Consider the following 19,037-nt stretch of genomic DNA (forward strand, 5'->3'; position numbering starts at 1 on the left):
AAGAGTGACTGAGAAGTGAAGCTAGCTGGTTGATGGTGCAGTGTGAGAGTCAGCCATTTAGGCACAAGTAGCCTGTTTCAGTCCAAGCCGTCTGTGAAACGATGAACAGAAAATGCAGGTTGATTATCAAGGCATTAGGCAGTTTGCACACTTACAGCTTCATGAAGCTTTAACTGCCCATAAGTAGGAAATTTAGTCTGAGAGGTCTGAACAGTGTTTACACATAATAATCCACTAAACCACTTGGGGGCTGCTACACCAGGTGCTGCAGAGCAGAAATAGGTGTAATTTACAGAAACAAGCCCGTTATTGCCCCTTTTCAGAAATAATTAAAGGCCAGAAAGTTAAGGCCAAAGGAAAAAGTCTTACCAAGTGCTAGTGATGCATTGGTTATTTGTGTTTATGACCATGGGCTGAATTCTAATAGAGGTAATCTTTTGTGAAGCTGTATTTTTCTGTTATTCACCTACGGCTGGTAATGGGTTAAGGCCATATGGTAGATAATAGGCATTACAATGTACTGCTCTCTACTCTCCTGCACTGTAAATAATGTATATCACAGCAAAAGAGAAAACCTGAACTGATCCCGATCCCTGGAGATCATGCAATTAGTCTCAGTTCCAGACCTATCTCCACAGTGCTCTGCCATCCCTAGAGAAAGGTCTGCATACATTAACATTCTGGTTTTAGGGGGAAATTTTCTGGCTTGTATAAACCAACCTCAATCGTCTGTGGATGGGATTGGTATTTCATAAGGATGCATTCTTGCAAAATTGTGTCAGGAAATTAAAATTTCCCCCAACATGAAAGGTAAAAATTGCTAATCCAATTTAGGGTTAGGGTAATTTGCCATTTTCAAGTTTCAAATTGCAGGTTGCAAACCTACTTGGATTACATAAGTTAGTCAACAATGACTTTTTGTTTCACATGGGACAGAGACAGCAGTCTCCTGGGTGAAAGTCCTAGGTTTGTTTGTCCTATCCATCGTCCACGACCTCCTCACTCTGACGTCGGTATTCGACGACCTGGGAATGATAACAGGCTGGAAATAGTGAGCCAATGGCAGACTTGTACCAACAGCCTACTTTCTGTGAGCTACAAAATATCAATGAGACTCACAGGTCGGAGCACCCAGGTTTCCTCTCTTTTCCTTTCATCACTCACTCAATTCACCTCAACAATCATGGCTGGCATTGTGATGTCTGGTTTGCTCAACTCATACACACAAGACCTAATTAAAAGAAGATCCCCACTGCATTCTTCTCTCACAGTTAAATTAAAATAGTGGTAAAGGGTTTTTTTCAAAGACAGTTTTCTAGGCAGTATGTGTTACTGTGGAAACACACAATAAACAGTGTGGTATAATGAATCAATACACTGTAAAACCCATTCACATTCAAGAAGAATCCCAGTGTAGCGTATCTTTTCCCGATTAACTTCTTGACTGCCATTTAAAGTATTAAAGGCTTTAGAGACCCAATCTCTGTTTGACACTGTGACCTTCCTTCACTCATTTTCATCAAGTCAAATTAGCTTTCGAAAATGTGGTGACCGCCCTAATACCAGCCAGGATTAAAAAACAATTAAAAAAAGAAGCAAAATTAAATAACCCAATGCCCCTAACTTTTTCCTTAAACCAGTCCAACAAACCAGTGATGACAGGGTTATGTAATGTCTTGGCAATATTATTCAAATGGTTAATTATTTCTTGTATGGTGGCATCGTAGTCTGTATAAACGTACAGTTCCAGTGCCAACACTGTACTGAATTACTTGATATTCTTATGTTTTTACTTCACTGTGAGACTGTTAGAGGCAAATGGGGTCCCATATGAGGACAACATTTTAAGCCAAAGTTAGAAGAGTTTTGGTTGTTTCACATGAGAGATTTCTGTGTTTTTTGTTTTTGGCTGTACTCTTCTCATTGATTTGAAATAGACAGGGTTGAATCTATACGTGGGGCTGAGGTGTTGTTCAATTCACACACACACACAGTCTTGAGTCCTGAAAATGCAGATTAGCAGAATAAATATATATTGTTATAGAGAAATACTTAAATCTTCAATAACACATTTTTTTGTCCACTTGGGGGCAGCAGAAGAACGCTGTGAACACCACTATCATCTAGCTTTCCAAACAGGAGGGAAGACAACCCACAGTGTCTGAGATGAAAAAAAAAACGTCTCATTCCAACACACACTAAAAACACAATGTATTTTCAGGTGAACATATTTAAATGAAAACCTATGAATATAACATTCCATTTCTGCCAATAGATCCTCCAAAATGTTATATACTGGACCTTTAAGTTGATATGGTGAACTTTTTAGAAAACAGCTGTATATTTACACATCCAGTAGTTACGGAGCAACATTAGCTTTCATTTAGAGTTGTATTTGTGTCCACCTATCAAATGTAAGTCCAACATTCACTCTCTTTTAGCTTTGTTTTTGGTCTCTACCAGCTCCTGAGGGAAATATCTGCTTCATTAGCTGCCAAATGTTCCACCCCCACTTGTCAGAGCCTCAGACAGAAGCAGTGAGAGAAATGAGGCTCTACCTAAAACTTCTTTCAGGAAAAACTGAAAACCATTTTCTGCAATATTCCATGTATTTGTATTGGCAGAGCTGGGGTTATAAATTTTGAATACTAATTGAATGACCTGTGGGGCATCTAATTACCTCTAAACAAAGAGAAAGCCAGATTGAAAAATATGACCTCAGAAAATGCTGTTTCTCATCTAAAAGTGGTACCGCTCAACTGGACCGGTATAAAGCTATTGAATATTGCAATTTCAGTTTCACCATGCATTCAAAAAGGATTTGTAGACCATGAAAATGTCTGGTCTAGTCCAAACAGTGATAAATACACATAACTGTCTCCCAGCTTGTTTTCTTTATCTGACAGGAGGCCCTGTACTAACAATGTCCACCCAATAAACACGTATTCACTTTCTACATTTCTCTCCCCTCCATCCTGAGACTAAAGATAGGATCAAAGAAAACCCCATAATCAACACTGTTTGTTTAAAAAAATAACGTTTTTGAAGTGATTATGACGCAACTGTTGAGCTCAAAGGTTCCCTTCATGTGGGATGAAAGTCATATTGAACAACAAAGTGTTATAATTACTGAGCTATATCCAATTATATAATATGAACTAGCTATTTCTGACTGATGGCTGGGCCATTTAATCTAAACTGACAAGACCCTCTGGTTATGTTTTGTATGTTTTATAGAACTGAAGCATATGTTTTTGGTTTCACAATAGGCTGTCTGGTTTCGGTTGAACGTGCATGCAAAACCTATGAAACAGTTAACCTAGCATGGGCGGCAGTAGCTCAGTGTGTAGGGACTTGGCTTGGGAACCGGAGGGTTGCTAGTCCCACAAACCACAAAATATGGAGTGTGGACTGGTAGCTGGAGAGGTGCCAGTTTCACCTCCTGTGCACTGCCGAGGCACCCTTGAGCAAGGCACCTAACCCCAAAACCTGCTCATGGGGCGCTGTTAACGTTGCAGCCCCATCACTCCACCATCTCTCCCCCCTTTCCATTTCAGCCTGTGTGTGTATAAAAAGAGTGAAAAGAACAATTTCCCCTAGGGCATCAATAAAGTATATCTTCTTCTTAAAAGCTCCCTCCATACATGTTGTTCATCATAAATTGTGGTAGGCATTTGTGTTGCCTAAAACATAGTTTCCAGTAATTAAATGGCAAATAATAAGCTTAAATAGACTCACACCACAACAGCAAGGCTCTGAACTGGATTTGATAGATGATCTTCTTCAACAATTTGATGCCGTGACCCGGATAGCAAGGCACTTCTACAGAGACTTTTAGAGGTAGGGGGTCTTTTTGAAAACCTAGTTATTATTGCTGTGTCTTGTCTGTGAAGCTGAAGAAGTTGACACTATATATGTTTGGTAATACTTGCATTTTTTAAAACTAGGAATTTGACCTGGTTGTAGAGTTTGCTCGTCCTAGCCATACAATCTGACTCGCTCTTCTTAAGGTTGTAACAGTTCAACTAGCAAAAATAGCTAGCTAGCTGAATTGTGTGCTGCTGCCAATAGCCATGAAGTCAGTACGGGTCTAAAGCCTTCTGCAAGCACGAACTGAACTGAGATTATTGTCACAACCTCTGACACAATATTGGTGGACCCAAATGCACGACTCTGGCACAGACGTAGTACGAAGTTGCAGGAAAAAATTATGTTTATTTATCAACAAAAGGCGCTCTCAAGGAAGATATCAAAATGCTAACAAAAGTAAAACTTAAATTGGCACATGAAATAACCTGGAATCTGAAGAACAACACTTAACAATACTCACTGACCTACTGAACAAGACAAACTGACAAAGTCAAAGGAAGACAAGGACTATTTATACCATGTGTAAGTGATGACAGGTGAAAGCAATCAGGGGCGGGGCAGACAATTACAAAGGCGGGAAAATCACACAAAGGGAGGAAGTCAGGATTTGAATAGTGAGGGAAAAGGTGAGTACAAAATAAAACATGAAGGACTAACATGAAAACACTTAACATGACTAAACTTAACAAACTTGATGAGACACAACAATTATTACAGGTAGACAATGACGATACAGAGTAATTCAGTACTAGGAACTTGGCACCGGAACTAAATGTTATACGTTTATACAGACTACGATACCACCATACAAGAAATAATTAACCATTTGAATAATATTGCCAAGACATTACATAACCCTGTCATCACTGGTTTATTAGGGGAAATAGGTTATTTAATTTTTTGATTTGTCTTGCTTGTTTTTTTATCCTGGCTGTTATTAGTGTCCTGATCATCTGTCTCAAGTCTCTTTGAAAAGCATGTATCACTAGAACCACCACTTAAATCGTGTACTCCAATGTAATGCAACCAGTTCCACCACAAACAGGAATATTTTGTTTTTTTCAAAATTGATATTGATTATGATATTTTTTTATGTGTAGATTGATGAAGAATACACATTTGAATAACTTCAGACTTGTTTAATTCTGGGAGCCCTTTCCTACCCCCTTGATCCTCCCTTTACACTTTGATCACTATTTACATACTGTCTGCTGTTTAACTGTATAAAAGTGCTTCCCTGACATTGCTCTTGGTCAGCTCTCCAGCTCAGATACGCCCGCTCTGTGTTCACCAGTGTTCACCAGTGTGTAAGCACACTTTAATAAACTCACACCACTTCTCAACATTAAACCAAAAATTATTAAAAACCTGCTTCTGAGGCACATTCTTAAAGACGCTATATTTATTTCTAGTAGAGCTAACAAATGGAAAGTAATCAATGGTGGTTATCCTCAAGCAGTCCTATAAGACGATTTGACAGTGTGACTCACCAAAGCAGGGGCGTTGACCACAGAGAGGTTGTAGCCGTAAATGAAAGATGATCCCAGGGCACCAAAGAAGGCTGCACTCAACAGACAGGCTGTGACTGGCTGCTAAGGACACATATAACATGACACACAGGTTTATACTGGTCATACAAATACACACATGTTAGAGGCCTTGTAAGAGGCCTTCACATCTATATGTAAAGTGTCCTGAGATAACTTCTGTTATGAATTGGCGCTATACAAATAAAACTGAATTGAAAATTTAAACTGAACATTGCAATTTCAAGGTAGGACCGAAACCAAGGGGATTCAGCCGAGGTTGTTTCATATAGGCCCAGGTATCTAGGCCAGGAAACTGGATATTCACATCACTTTACACTTGATTGTGTCAGTGCTTCAATAACAATGACACAGGGACAAGTTCATGGTGATGTGAGCATGCTGTGCTTGACATTGAGGACATGGAGCAAAGAAAGACCACTGGTGCAAAATGATGAAGGCAGCTGTTTTTTAGAAGACTAAGAACTGAACTATAATATACTGTAGCTTTCAGAAATGTTATGCTACTACGGAGACACATAACTAATAATTTACAAAGAATAAATGCCATTGCAAAGACAAAGCAAGGGCAGAAATAAATCATGACAAGACTAAAAGTGTGAAGACCCACAAGCAGTTGATTTAATCCCATAATACAAAAGAGCCAGACAGAACAAAAAAAGCCACACCACTCAAGGGGCTAACATCATAAAGTTTGCCCTATAAGCGGCACAAGAGAAAAGGCCACAGTGTCATGAAATTCAAGCCATTCATATCCCTTTGGGAGAATGAACGTGCTGAAATTCCATGTCACTGTGCCAATTAGATTATGAGATATACTGTGTGCAAAGTTGACATTTAGGCCAGAAGATGGTGGAGAGCATTAACAGAATGGGTTCATACTCTGGGGAACATAAATGTGTTTTTTTCTTGTCAATCTTTCCATTCGATTTTCATATACAGGCTGAACACAAGGTCAAAAGGTGACCAGAAACACTCAGGATCATCTTCTGGGGACTAATATACAAATTCCATTGCAATGTGGTCAGTGCTGTTGTATCTTGCTACTGACCAAACTGTTGCCCATGTTTTGGCCAACACAAATTAGTAAAGATTTTTAATACCAAATGTGTACAATGTAAAGCATCTGGAACACGATTAAGACTCTGTTTACACCTGGTCTCAGGTGATCTGGTCACAAGTGGCCACCAAGATGCATTGTATTCAGATCACTCAAGCCACTTGTCGAGGTGGTCTGAGACACATTTGACCACATATCTTTTGTAGTGTAAACGCTTAACTGTCCTGGGCCACTTTGAAGGACCGCCTATTCAACTGATGTCCTGCAAGTACACAAGAAACACACTGTCTATTCGGTTCACTGGGTCTCTTACCTGCCGAGACAAGCAGCAAATGTTTGTGAACAAATAGTTTCAAAGGGAAACACGATAAACGTTGTGAACTTTGTGAATTGCTGCCTATGACAAATTCTTAATTATTTGGGCCTTCTTGTAACCGTGTTGTGTACGTATTCTAATTCTTAATTATTTCTGTGTAAAACAACACTGTGGTGGTGTCCCAGTGTGTTGACTGCTACTGTTGGGCTGCCAGTTTAAAACAACAATGCATTTTGTCTTTGCAAATGAGATTGATGTACATGTATTTGCATACAGAGTGGGGGAGTGAGATCTGATTGACTGATTGATCTGACTTGTCATCACTCGGGATGCATGTGGAGACATTAAGGCGCATTCTAATGCCAGGTGTGAACTGACGTACTTAACCCTCCCCACTTGTGAATACTTACTCAAATTAAGATGATTTTAATCCAGACTTTGAAATTATGGTAAATTCACTGGTTAATCTAAGTATATTTTATAGATTTTTAGCTATTCTAGCAGCATAGCTCAAGGAATGACAATTGTCTGTCGGTCCACCACTTTGGTTCACACAAAAATATCTAACAACTATAACTATTGTATTGTCATAACATTTTGTACAGACATTTATGATCTCCACAGGATGAATCCTCCTGATTTTTGTAGCAGGAAGTTAGTTGACATTTTTGGCTTTTAGTGCAATGTATTAACAACTATTGGACGGATTGCCACAGCATTTGGTACAGACATTCTTGTCCCTCGCAGGATGAATTATAATCAGTTTGGTGATCCTCTGACTTTTCCCCTGGAGCTACAATCTGGTCAGAGCGGTAATTTTGGTTCCCGAGGCTGTATCTAATGCCAATCAGCCAGTCAGAGCTGAATTTAAATTAGACACAATACAATTAATTTGAATTATTCATTCACAAATTATTTGCACAATACTCTTCTTGGCCTGTATATTATCCTCACAGTATCATCTAATAGTGGTTAAAAATAGCCCTCAACCCAGCCATACACAAAAATGTGTATATTTCCTATTTGGTATATGGTATGGTTTTCTTCAGTTATATGCACACACAGAGTTCACTTGTGCAGTTTTCTCCTTTGTTTAGCTTGGATTAAAAATCAACACACATTTTTATTAACAAGATAAAGTGATATTAAAATACATATTAAACTTTTATATAAGGTTATTAATCCATGCACATGGGCCGCTCAACCAATGTGTTCATCCATGTGTCCAGTTTTCAAAGAGCAATCGATGCACATAGTTCAGAAGTTCCACAAAGTTTCACAGGATATGTTTTCTTCTACCATGTGACTCTAGGGGGATCAAGAGCTTTAGGACAAGAAAAGTAACTTTGTTGACTTGAAAACTACAGGGAAAGGAGGAAATCTTTTCTTTGTTTTAAATATTTATTGAAGCAAGAGGTACCAAATGGATATGACTCATCTCTGATAAGAATATATTGATGCTGGTGGTCAGGTTGCTGTGCCAACTATAAAAGACTTATTACTGCTTGAACAACTTATGCATATCAAGTTAAGAGGAAATGAAATAATAGCTAAAATTATAGTCTTAAATTTTAGACACGCAGTAAATAACTAACTAAGGCAGCTTATTGACATTTATGACTTAAAATTATGATGATTATAATTATATTTTATACAAATGTCTCTTATATATACATGTGATTTTTTTTTTTTTAGATCATGTTTAAGCATTCATTTTTGTTAGTTTCAGCATTTTGGATTTACTAACAACATTTCCAATTTCCTAATAATACATTTAATGTTTCTATGAGGGCATGTCTAAGTATGTCCAGGGCATTGGTGGACTCGGAAAAAACGCCCCAAATGTGACCTCTTGGAAGCCCCTTTGTTAAATAACTACGATGGACAAACTTTTTTATCTCTTATTCGTTTTTTTGGCCCTGGCCCTCCAGTCCAGAGTCCACCACTGCTCCAGGGGGTTTGGGGTGTCTGCTTTTTGCACACAGTGGTCAGCCAATGAGATATGAAGATACTACCAAACTGTAGGAGTTGAAAATGTAAAATAGATAAATTATGAAACATCTGCTAGGATGAAGAAAATAACAAAAATAAAAATTCCAGCAAAATATAAAAGGAAGAGTTCAATGAATTCATGTTAAATTTATTTTATAAATTATAAATTCATACATTTATAAACTAACTGTTTGGAGATAAAGAAAAAAGTAAATTATTAAACTGCATTTTTTATTCATGTATACAATTTCTCACTCATCATGACATTTGTCTCATCTAAGGCTCTTAGATGGAGAGGAGATATACCCCTCTCACACCTCACACACACGCATGTCCAACATGACAGCAGTTTGTGTATCTATGCATTTTATTCATCACACTCCTACTGAGGAAGTATAAATATAGGTGTATGAATTTACATCAGTTTGATAAATGAGTTTTTATCTTAGGTTTTAATGTAAATGTGGCAATACCTCCATTAAGAGCCTAAAAACAATTATGTTTGTCTGTATAAACATAAAGAAAATGTAACTAAAAAATTAAAAACTGTTTTATTGAGTTATTGAGCGATTTATTGGGTGCCAGTGGTGTACAGCAACATTAGTACTTTGTTGTTGTTACTGAGTCCGCTCAGTTGTGTGGTGAATAAGATGGGTCAGTAACTGAACAGATTGAAGCTGTATGGAAAGTTGGCACAGCTCAGACCTGCAGTCTAAGATCGTACTTTGGAAGATTAGAAACCAACTGGCAGTGTTATCTTTGAGTAGTGGTTTGCGCAGTAGGAGGCTGTCAATAAAATGGACAGTGCCAGGGCGGTTAGATCCAAGCTAGAGCTCTAATGTTTGCATTGCCAGTAGTGGTGAGGGAATGGGATCAAGTGAGTAGAGTGCAGGTCACATTTCAACAAAGCAAAAAAACATGTTTCTTTTCTATGATTTTCTGTGTGCAGGGTATAATAAATCTTAATTAATGAATCTTAAGTAACAATGTGAACAGAAAGATAATTCTACATATAAAATAAAAGGTTTACAGATAACCAGGACTGAATCCTAACATTTCTCTTTATTTTTATATTACTGAATATTAATCAATCATCTTTGAAATATATGTCAAAGGTGATCACTTTATGTCATCATCAATACAGGTTTTACTATCACTTAAATCTCTTTCTATGTGATTGGAGCACAGATTCAAGCAGTGCGAGCCCTCTGTTCCAGCAGCAGCTCAAAGCCTCACAAAGCAGCAGCACAGAAAGTTGTCTTATGTGTAAATTGCAAAGGCCAAGTTCATATGACTGTACCCTCACAAATACATCTTGGCCATACCTATCGTCATAACTAGTTAATGTGTGACGTAACAGGCAAATAATAATAACATGTCAAAAAGCTGTGACGTACACAGTCCTATCAGGACAGGACTGCCAATCAGTCAAACCAACCAAATTTCATACATCACAACAGATGTAATCATTTGGCAGCTATAAAGTCATAAAGATATAGACTTGGCCATAGTGTTTTCAGTGACACTAACCTTTTCAGAGTTCTTCCCAGAGTCGCTCATCTTGTGGTCAGCCAGGATTTCCTTCTGGGGTTTGTCCATGTTAACGTTTCAGCACCCTTAAATGAGAAGGTCATATCATATAAGACATCTAGCTGAAGCATGATAAAGGAAGACAAGACACGTTTCACAACATAGAGGGGAAGTGGAATTTATTATAGAGTGAAACATCTGCTGAAGAGGAAATGACAGTGCTTCAGTGTGCTGACATGCAATGCAGACCCAGTACAAGAAGGATTATAGATCAGAACTTGGTCACAAGTTTAGGATTTACACAATAAGACAAAGGCAACCAAGACAAATCCATTTTCTAGAATGCATTAAGCTGTGCCTTATATAAAACTCTTACCAGCCGCACCTTGGCTACAGGTTGAAGCTTTGGGTTTTTACTCAATTTACTCAACACAATGTAACAATGGTCTCGATTTGAACTGCAGTACCGGACTCCACAATGGCCTTCAAGTGTACTAGATAGCAAATTAAAAGCCTGAGGCTGACACCTAGTGGTTATAAGAGTAGTAACACTCAGAAATACTGGACTGCAGCTGTCATCCTTGTTTTAAAAAATTAGAATTTGTATGAAATCTGGTGGTCTCCAAATTAGTTGGTGCAGGGCATTGGACTGTGGGATGTATTTCAAGCTACAAGTCTGTGTTTTGTCATTTGTCAAAAATGTTTAAAACAGATGTTTAGAGCTTCTACCTTCAAATCAAAAATAGGACAACATTCAAGCACTTTACACTTTCCTATGCCACCACACAGGTGATCATTTTTAATAGTATTCAGTCAGCTTCCAGACTGTAAATGAGTCTCTGATTGAATGACTAGAATTAAAACCAGCAGGACTCTGATTCCTGAGGAGCAGGATTCAAATCCACAGCTGTGGAGTAAATGTGATTCAACTGAAGATGCACGATGGATCAAATACCTGTAATCTAACCTTCCCTTACTACAACCTTTTGATTAAACCACTCCTTTGATGTTGGGTCAGTAACTCCCATTACTGAGATGGTTGCTGAAGTTCTTAAAGCATTAAATGTAATTTATTCCAATGGCAGTTCAACCTGGATGATTTTTATTTTAGGATGTAGATCCAGAGCTTTCAGAGACTTTCTTGCAGCCTAAATTCCTGTAAAGCCACAACCAAATCAGTCAAAACAGTTTACTTAACAATTTGTCCTTCCTATTTAGGCTCTATTATCAATCAATTCAATCAGTTTTGAACTTCTCTCAATCAGCAGCTCAAAGTGTAAAGTACATGTAAACAAGAGTGTAGCCCCTACCACCGAAAGTCCAAACACAAGACTGCCAACATCTTCAAAGTGATGAACAACCCCTTTGATTCAAGAACTTCTAAATCTAAGAAATTACTGCTGCCTGAGGCTGATGGATGTCTGTTACATAGTAGTATCGTATTCATATAACAACTGGTAAAAAACTAAAAGCCTATAATTTGATGTATAATGTGTTGAGAAGTGAACAAAATATAATTTTCCATCTATAACTCAAACCTATGTCAAGATATTTGGGCTGAGTGTTATGGTTCAAATCATTGTGATGATTGGATTAAGTATCTTCTGGTATTGTTTTAGATTAAGTTATGGAAATGTACACAAAATCACATATTACATGCGTCATGATATGAAATGCAGTGAGATCAAAATCTGTAACGATAATCATTCATTTGGATAACATAAACGTATTAACTTGATAAGATGATATGGTGCTATTATGTAATGCAATATAAAGTCAATAAATCATATTAAACTACCCAGCCCTGCAGCTTACTTATACTATGAATACTATTACACATTGTGCAGCAGATAGTTGTTGGTTTTATTCAAATATAGAGACTGAAGTGATTAGTCAAGGGATTATTATTATATCTACTTCTTTTTAATATTGTGTTTCCAAAACAAATTTTCTCTGCCCAAACAATGCAAACAATATTTAATACATTTATAATTAGTAAATATAAGTAAATGCGTTTTCATTACCTTAACTCTAAAAATAATCTTAAAAAAGCAAGCTGGTTGTAACAAAAGCCATTCAATACAACACACCACAATGTAGCAAATATGGTTACAAAAATCCTGTGTGCACAACTAAGTACGACTACAGAGGAACAGCCTGCGTAAACAAACTCCTGTGGATGAAAGCTGAAAAAAAAAACCTATACAGTAAAATACCATGACACTGAGGTTAATGGTAACTATGTGAGAAATATCACTGTGGGTGTACTTACCCCTTTACAGGCTGTGTATCCAATGACAACAGGAAGACTACTGACCCCACGTTACTTAGACATGACTGTGATAATAACACTGAGGAATGATTAACTTTGATGAGTACCTCCCTCACTCTCCCTGTCTCCAGCTACAGTACAGTGAACTATACATTTGTATTATTATTGTATTATTTAATCGCCAGCACCAAGCTATCTACGCCATCACTATATGTTAAATATAACTAGTTACTCTATTGAAGGTATTACAGCAGCAGTTAACCAAATTAAATTAGGTTAATGTGCAAAAATGTACTTGGTCCTTAAAGAGCTCATGGGTCGTATTACTATAGAAATAGAGCATTGGTTTATTCAGCATGGTGGTCCACAGTCTATTATTGTAAAGGGAGAATCTTTAGTGGGTTAAATAGCACAAGCTGTTAAGTTCACCATAAAGAAATATTCTACAAAGGACCCTGTGACATCACCGGTGGGTGTGGTTGGTTTGTGGACTTTCGTTTTGAAGCCTCGGTTTGACATTATGGCCATTGTGATCGTGGTTTTATTGAGCCTGCAGTCACCATTTCTGGACAACAGTGCAAACCTGGTGGGTGACTTGTTTTTTACCAAAAAATGGTAGCCTGCCTGGTCACAAACTTTCTCATATAGCTAAACAGAACATTAAATGCAATGCTGAACTGAATCTTGATTCATGTTTGAGCAGCACTGCCTAGTTTCAAAGTTTAATCTCAGTTTGATCCATTGCTGCAAATGACTGCTCAAACACAAGGTAGTCACACCCTAAAGCAGACCCTGCTTTATCAGTTATTTTATTCTAAATAGGACCATAAATTACGAAATGAACATATTGCTTTAAGGAAGAAGACTTATATATACTTTTGCTTTCTCGATGCCTGATGTATTAGTTTGTAGTTGCCTTTGTGCACAAGACAAGCTAACAAGACAAGCAGTTAAGTCTAATATTCAATTGTATCATACACACCATATTCATAGAAATTGTGTCAATATAGCTGACTTTATTTTAAAGAACTCAATCCAGCAACAAATCAGATACAGCGCAGCACTCATTTTAGTGAACTGTACACCAACTTTTCATTGCTTGATGTCTTTCATCCTCAATTCTATTCTATTTTCACACAAAAGTGAGTGTCACTGAACTGCTGGACTGGGAGGTGAGTTTAAAATGACAACCTTTTCAAACAAAGCAGAGTAAAAGCAGTGTCAGTCACAGGCCAGGTGTGGTCCACGTGCAGAGAGTTTAAAGACAGTGTTAGGGTTAGGGTAGGGAAACCTTCCTTATAACATCTTGGGTCATTTAGTTTAAAAGGGATAAAAGGAATTGTTGATCATTAACTTCTCTGTATGCTCAAAATGTGAACATTACTTTTGAGTCCAAGTTTAAAGACCCTTCTGATAAAATCCAGACTTGTGTAGCCAGAATAGACAGAGCTATGTGATCAAATCAATAAAGCAAATTGCCAGTTGCCCCGTTCAAATACCAGTGGCATGAACAATTAAAAATGTATCAAATTATAATATTTCTGTTCAACAAAAACAAAAGGATTTGTGACATTGTGCTTGCTTCTTCTTTGTGCAAGTAAACAAGCAGTCAGACATGAGGACAGTAGTTGGGTCATCAACGTGGAGTGATTGTAAATAAATCCTGGTGCTTACCTTGAATAGTGTGTATGAGATACATCATGCCACTGAGGAGATGATATTGTAAAGATTTAAATTGGTAATATACAGATAGCATGCTGGAAGACATTCCTTGTTGCTCCTAACATAAAAACACCCATCCAGTTTATCCATGCTGTCCATTGTTCTGCTGCATTCCTTGACAACATGTAAGCATGAGGAACACCCCTAAATCCACAAAACTGGCCAAAGTCCAGAGAAGACATCCCCTAATGAGGTCTTTAGATTCAAGGTAACAACAGAAAGGAGCTGCTGAAGTTATCCAACACAAACATGTAGCGCCAAATGCAAATTTCCTGATAAATGGAGTGACGACGCCATTCTAGACGAAGAGATAGAGGTTTCTAAAACTGGCGGAGCTATTGCAGACACACTACAGCTGGTTACATAAAAGCAGCGCAAGAGCTTGGTCTTCAATCCTCCTCAGGCAGCTTTTTCTCAAATCAATGGCTGCTTTATTCTCCCTTGGCTTCACATTAATTATATTGTTGAAACTACTGCCTGGCAGCTATCTATATTACAAACATGTGAGTCACATTTCCGCCATGTGAAAACTGCATGAAAGAGCACCTACAATATCAAAAACATAGGCCAAAAACACGACATGTTATGTTTTATAGCTGCAGCACATGGCAGCTCTAAGTGTATGTGGTTTTCTTTGTGAACTGTGCTGAAGAATTTGGGTCAGGAGCTGTCATGGGAAAAAAGATATGGCCAAGTAATGAAACTCTGGCTTGTAAGACGAACACTCCCTTTGGGACATCTTTTCTCAGCCCTGGAGTCTAGGTAACAGTTGTATAATGTTTCCTAGGGTGAGGGTGGACCTGAAAGCAGGAAAAAGAATTCCACAGGCAGACTGTGCCAAACCACTGAGTATCTGAGATGACAAAATGACTTATATTTACATTTCAATTTCAACGGTTTGTGAAATATCAGGTAATGATTGCTGTCATATCATACAACACATGTATAATATATACAATATCAGCATTATATTGAGTATTGCTGCCCTTGTGACATATGTCCGAAAAAGTAGGCAATGCACTCTGTTTATTTTGCCAACATTTCAAAGTCTTTATGTCTTACATTGGCTTTACCTGAAAGATCACATTTTCCTGCGGTGGTGCATGGTCCTTAAAACTGAGCAGCTATGTTAAACATTGACTTTCTCACAGCGTCATCTAGTCCCCACAGAGAACTGTTTGTACTGCTATGGCTATCTACAAACTAGTTATTGTGAATGAATGTAGAAACTAAAAGGCTCACAAATACACACTTGTAAGCAGGATCATTCATTCTGTAAACAGAAAAACCGTTAGGGAAAGAAAACTCACCAACCACTCTCGGGACTCCCGCCGTCCTCAATTATTTTGCAAAATCCACAACCAAAGTAAGTGCAGGCACATAATTGAAAAGACACCATTATCACATGAGAACAAGCTGGCTAACTTAATTTACTGAAACTGGACATGAACCAGTTTTTGTGGTTGGAGCCACAGTGAGTGCTGCTAAGGGAGGCCGTCTTCTTTTCCGATATCATATAACGAGCTTTATTGCCCATTGAACCATTTCTTTTTTACAGCAACAATGCTTTATGTAATGTAGTCTAATTAAAAATTGTAAAAAAAAAAAAAAAAAAAAAGAACATACAACACAAGGTGGATTTTCTTACTATAGTGTCTAAACAGCTGCTGACACATTCTATCCTGCATCAAACCTAACATCAAGCAAAATTACACTTTTTAAGAACTACATGAATGTTTATGTTCCACTTCCTTTTTATCCTCTTACAGGCTGCTCTGACAAACCCTGCCAAGCTATTAGTTATTCCAAATGTATTCCAACACAAAAGATGGTGTTCATTGAACTGACAAGTCAGTATGTGCAATATAGTTAGCCAGTAGGCAGATTATTGTTTGACCCACTAACCTGTGGTGTTGGAGAGGGAGGAATGCTTCCTTGGTTGACCTTTAGCAGTTTCTAACCTATCTCTGAAGAAAAAGCTGTGCATAAACATTGTGAGAGAAATACAACCCTCGCTGACTGTATTTTCTCTTAGCTTTTACCACAGATATTTTACCCTCCTCCCTCCTTCCTGGAGCAGCGGGACTGGAAGGAAACTGGATTTGAGAATACACTCTTTTGGGCCTATTTGACATGTGACTGAAAGTGTGTCAATTCTGTTAATTGAATGAACCAAGAAAGAAAGAAATTAAGCCTGTTTTACGTCTAACCACAGCATCACAAGTATGTGTAGAGGGAAATTAGCCTCCCGGTTTTGAGCATATTCGGGATATGGTGTTTAGATTGATGGAACATGAGAAGTCTGTTTTTTTTTTTTTTATCCCTGTGTAATTCTTAGGACCGCTAAATACCTGGAATTTACTAGTTGAATTGAAACACAGGGGCTGAAGATGCCACAGCAGTCAGTGTGGGTTAAAGGTCCAGTGTGTAACATTTAGAAATGACAATTTAATATTCATAGGTATGTTTTCATTAGTGTATACTCACCTGAATATAGGAATTATTGTGTTTTCATTAACTTACAATGAGACGTCTTTATCTACAGATGCTGCAGATCAAATCAAACACTGTCTGTAGACAGGGGAGTTTTGCAGCCACAGCCCATTCTCATTTCCAGGTTGTCAAATACAGATGCGAACGATGTTCAGTTAGTTGCAATCTGAAATTTCACTGCTAGATTAAACTAAATCCTACATACTGGTCCTTTACCTGCAATGGCTATTTATTCTGAATATATACTAAAACTCAGAAAGGAAAAGTAGAGGACAGACAGCTGGACCACGGCTGTGAACCCAACCACCCACAGTTGGAGAATTGGAAGAAGCCTATTCTACCTGTTAGAATATAACACAGACAGTTCTTTACATACATATATGTATACACCCAGAAAATAAGATAATCCTGCAGTGCATCTTTTTAATTTGTGTCTGGGGGAATGTAAACAGCAGCAACAAGGTATTGATGATAATGTGGTTTCATCTTCACATTAAAAAAACAAACTTTTGAATGTGTTTGTAGTATCATTGATGCTAGAATAAGGGAAAAAAATGGCTTACTTATTAGTTACCTTGTTATAGTACCTTATATTCAAAGCAGTGTTGATTGTTATTGGTTATTGGGAATATGGGTGGAAATATTATGCTGTGAGTGTGAGCTGTGCGACTGTGTGGTTATTATGCTGCTGTGCCAAATTACGTAAATCTTTCATTTATATGCTCGCATAATCGTGTGATATGTATGTATAGTCCTGTGGGAGTAAATTGTAGTATTTAGTGTTACTCCCTGTTGGTTATTAAATAAAAAAGTTAGTCTGTTGTAAATGAGGCATACATGCTTTGAATTTATAAAGACCATATGCTCCTCAAAGAATCCTCAGGAAAGAAGGAAAAATATCCAAATACAGTAGAATGTGTCATGGTCAGTATTTAAAATACCAAAAGTATTTTGCTTTGATTACAACTCACTTTAACACAAAAATACTTAAATACATCTCTGTTTAAAGGTATGTAACTACAATTTTAGAATAATTACTGATATGACTTGTAAACAATCAAAATGATGCATCTATAATTACCTTAATTATAATTTTTTCCATCCTTTGAGCACCAAATGTATAACTGACAATAATTCACCAACCACTCTCAGGACTCCCAGTGTCCACAACTACTTTTGCAAAATCCACAACCAAAGTAAGTGCAAGCACAAACCTGAAGATACACCAATATCACATGAGAACTAGCTGGCTAACTTAATTTACTGAAACTTATCATGTCGGTGCAGGAAAGAATTTGGAGTGTATTTACACCTGTTAGATATTTTAGCACCCTGTCTTGCTAAGAGGGCACTGATGTGAGAAAAGCACATTATTTAGTTTACTTTTAAATATTTCAGGTGGCACCAAGTGTAACATTGAGTCTACTGTGAAGCCTTTTAATGTACTTACAACTGAACACTGTATTATATCACCATAAACTAAATGTCATCAATAAAAGGCATTAATAATTACTTTCATATTGTGCTGTCAGTGGCTTAAACATTAATCTGATCAAGACTATAAATGTCAGTGAATGATTTGTTGCCCCTTGAACATTAAAAGTATATCACTGTACAATAACTAGTTATTGTGAATGAATGGGGAAACTAAAAGGCTCGCAAATACATACTTTTAAGCAGGATCATTCATTCTGTAAACAGAAAAACCATTAGGGAAAGAAAACTCACCAACCACTCCCGGGACTCCCGCCATCCACAATTATATTGCAAAATCCACAACCAAAGTAAGTGCAGGCACATAACTGAAAAGACACCATTATCACATGAGAACTAGCTGGCTAACTTCATTTACTGAAATTTATCATGTTGGTGCAGGAAAGAATTTGGAGTGTATTTACACCTGTTAGATACTTTAGCACCCTGTCTTGCTAAGAGGGCACTGATGTGAGAAAAGCACATTATCTAGTTTACTTTTAAATATTTCAGGTGGCACCAAGTGTAACATTGAGTCTACTGTGAAGCCTTTTAGTGTACTTACAACTGAACACTGTATTACATTTTATATCACCATAAACTAAATGTCATCAATAAAAGGCATTAATAATTAATTTCATATTGTGCGGTCAGTGGCTTCAACATTAATCTGATCAAGACTATAAATATCAGTGAATGATTTGTTGCCCCTTGAACGTTAAACGTATATCACTGTACATAACTTCAGAAATATTTCTTAAA

General features: G+C 37.4%; 1 protein-coding gene across 5 annotated transcripts in view; it reads right to left on the reverse strand.

Moving 5' to 3' along the window:
* Window positions 1–15,666, reverse strand: part of slc2a9l2 (solute carrier family 2 member 9, like 2) — a 95,974-nt gene extending 80,308 nt beyond the window's left edge. The window contains exons 1-3 of one of the 5 annotated variants that reach the window (XM_051414697.1): window positions 15,620–15,666; window positions 10,316–10,401; window positions 5,361–5,459 (exon numbers count right to left, since the gene is read on the reverse strand). In XM_051414697.1, the coding sequence (XP_051270657.1) occupies window positions 5,361–5,459; window positions 10,316–10,384 (168 nt within the window). In that variant the 5' untranslated portion in view covers window positions 10,385–10,401; window positions 15,620–15,666. Of the gene's footprint in view, window positions 1–5,360; window positions 5,463–10,315; window positions 10,402–12,587; window positions 12,656–14,261; window positions 14,623–15,619 lie in introns of those variants that run through there. The other 4 variants (XM_051414695.1, XM_051414694.1, XM_051414696.1 and 1 more) reach the window with 4 other exon arrangements.
* Between the last annotated feature and the right edge of the window lie 3,371 nt (window positions 15,667–19,037).

This window comes from Dicentrarchus labrax, unplaced genomic scaffold, assembly GCF_905237075.1.
Source record: "Dicentrarchus labrax unplaced genomic scaffold, dlabrax2021, whole genome shotgun sequence".
Lineage (NCBI taxonomy): Eukaryota > Metazoa > Chordata > Actinopteri > Moronidae > Dicentrarchus > Dicentrarchus labrax.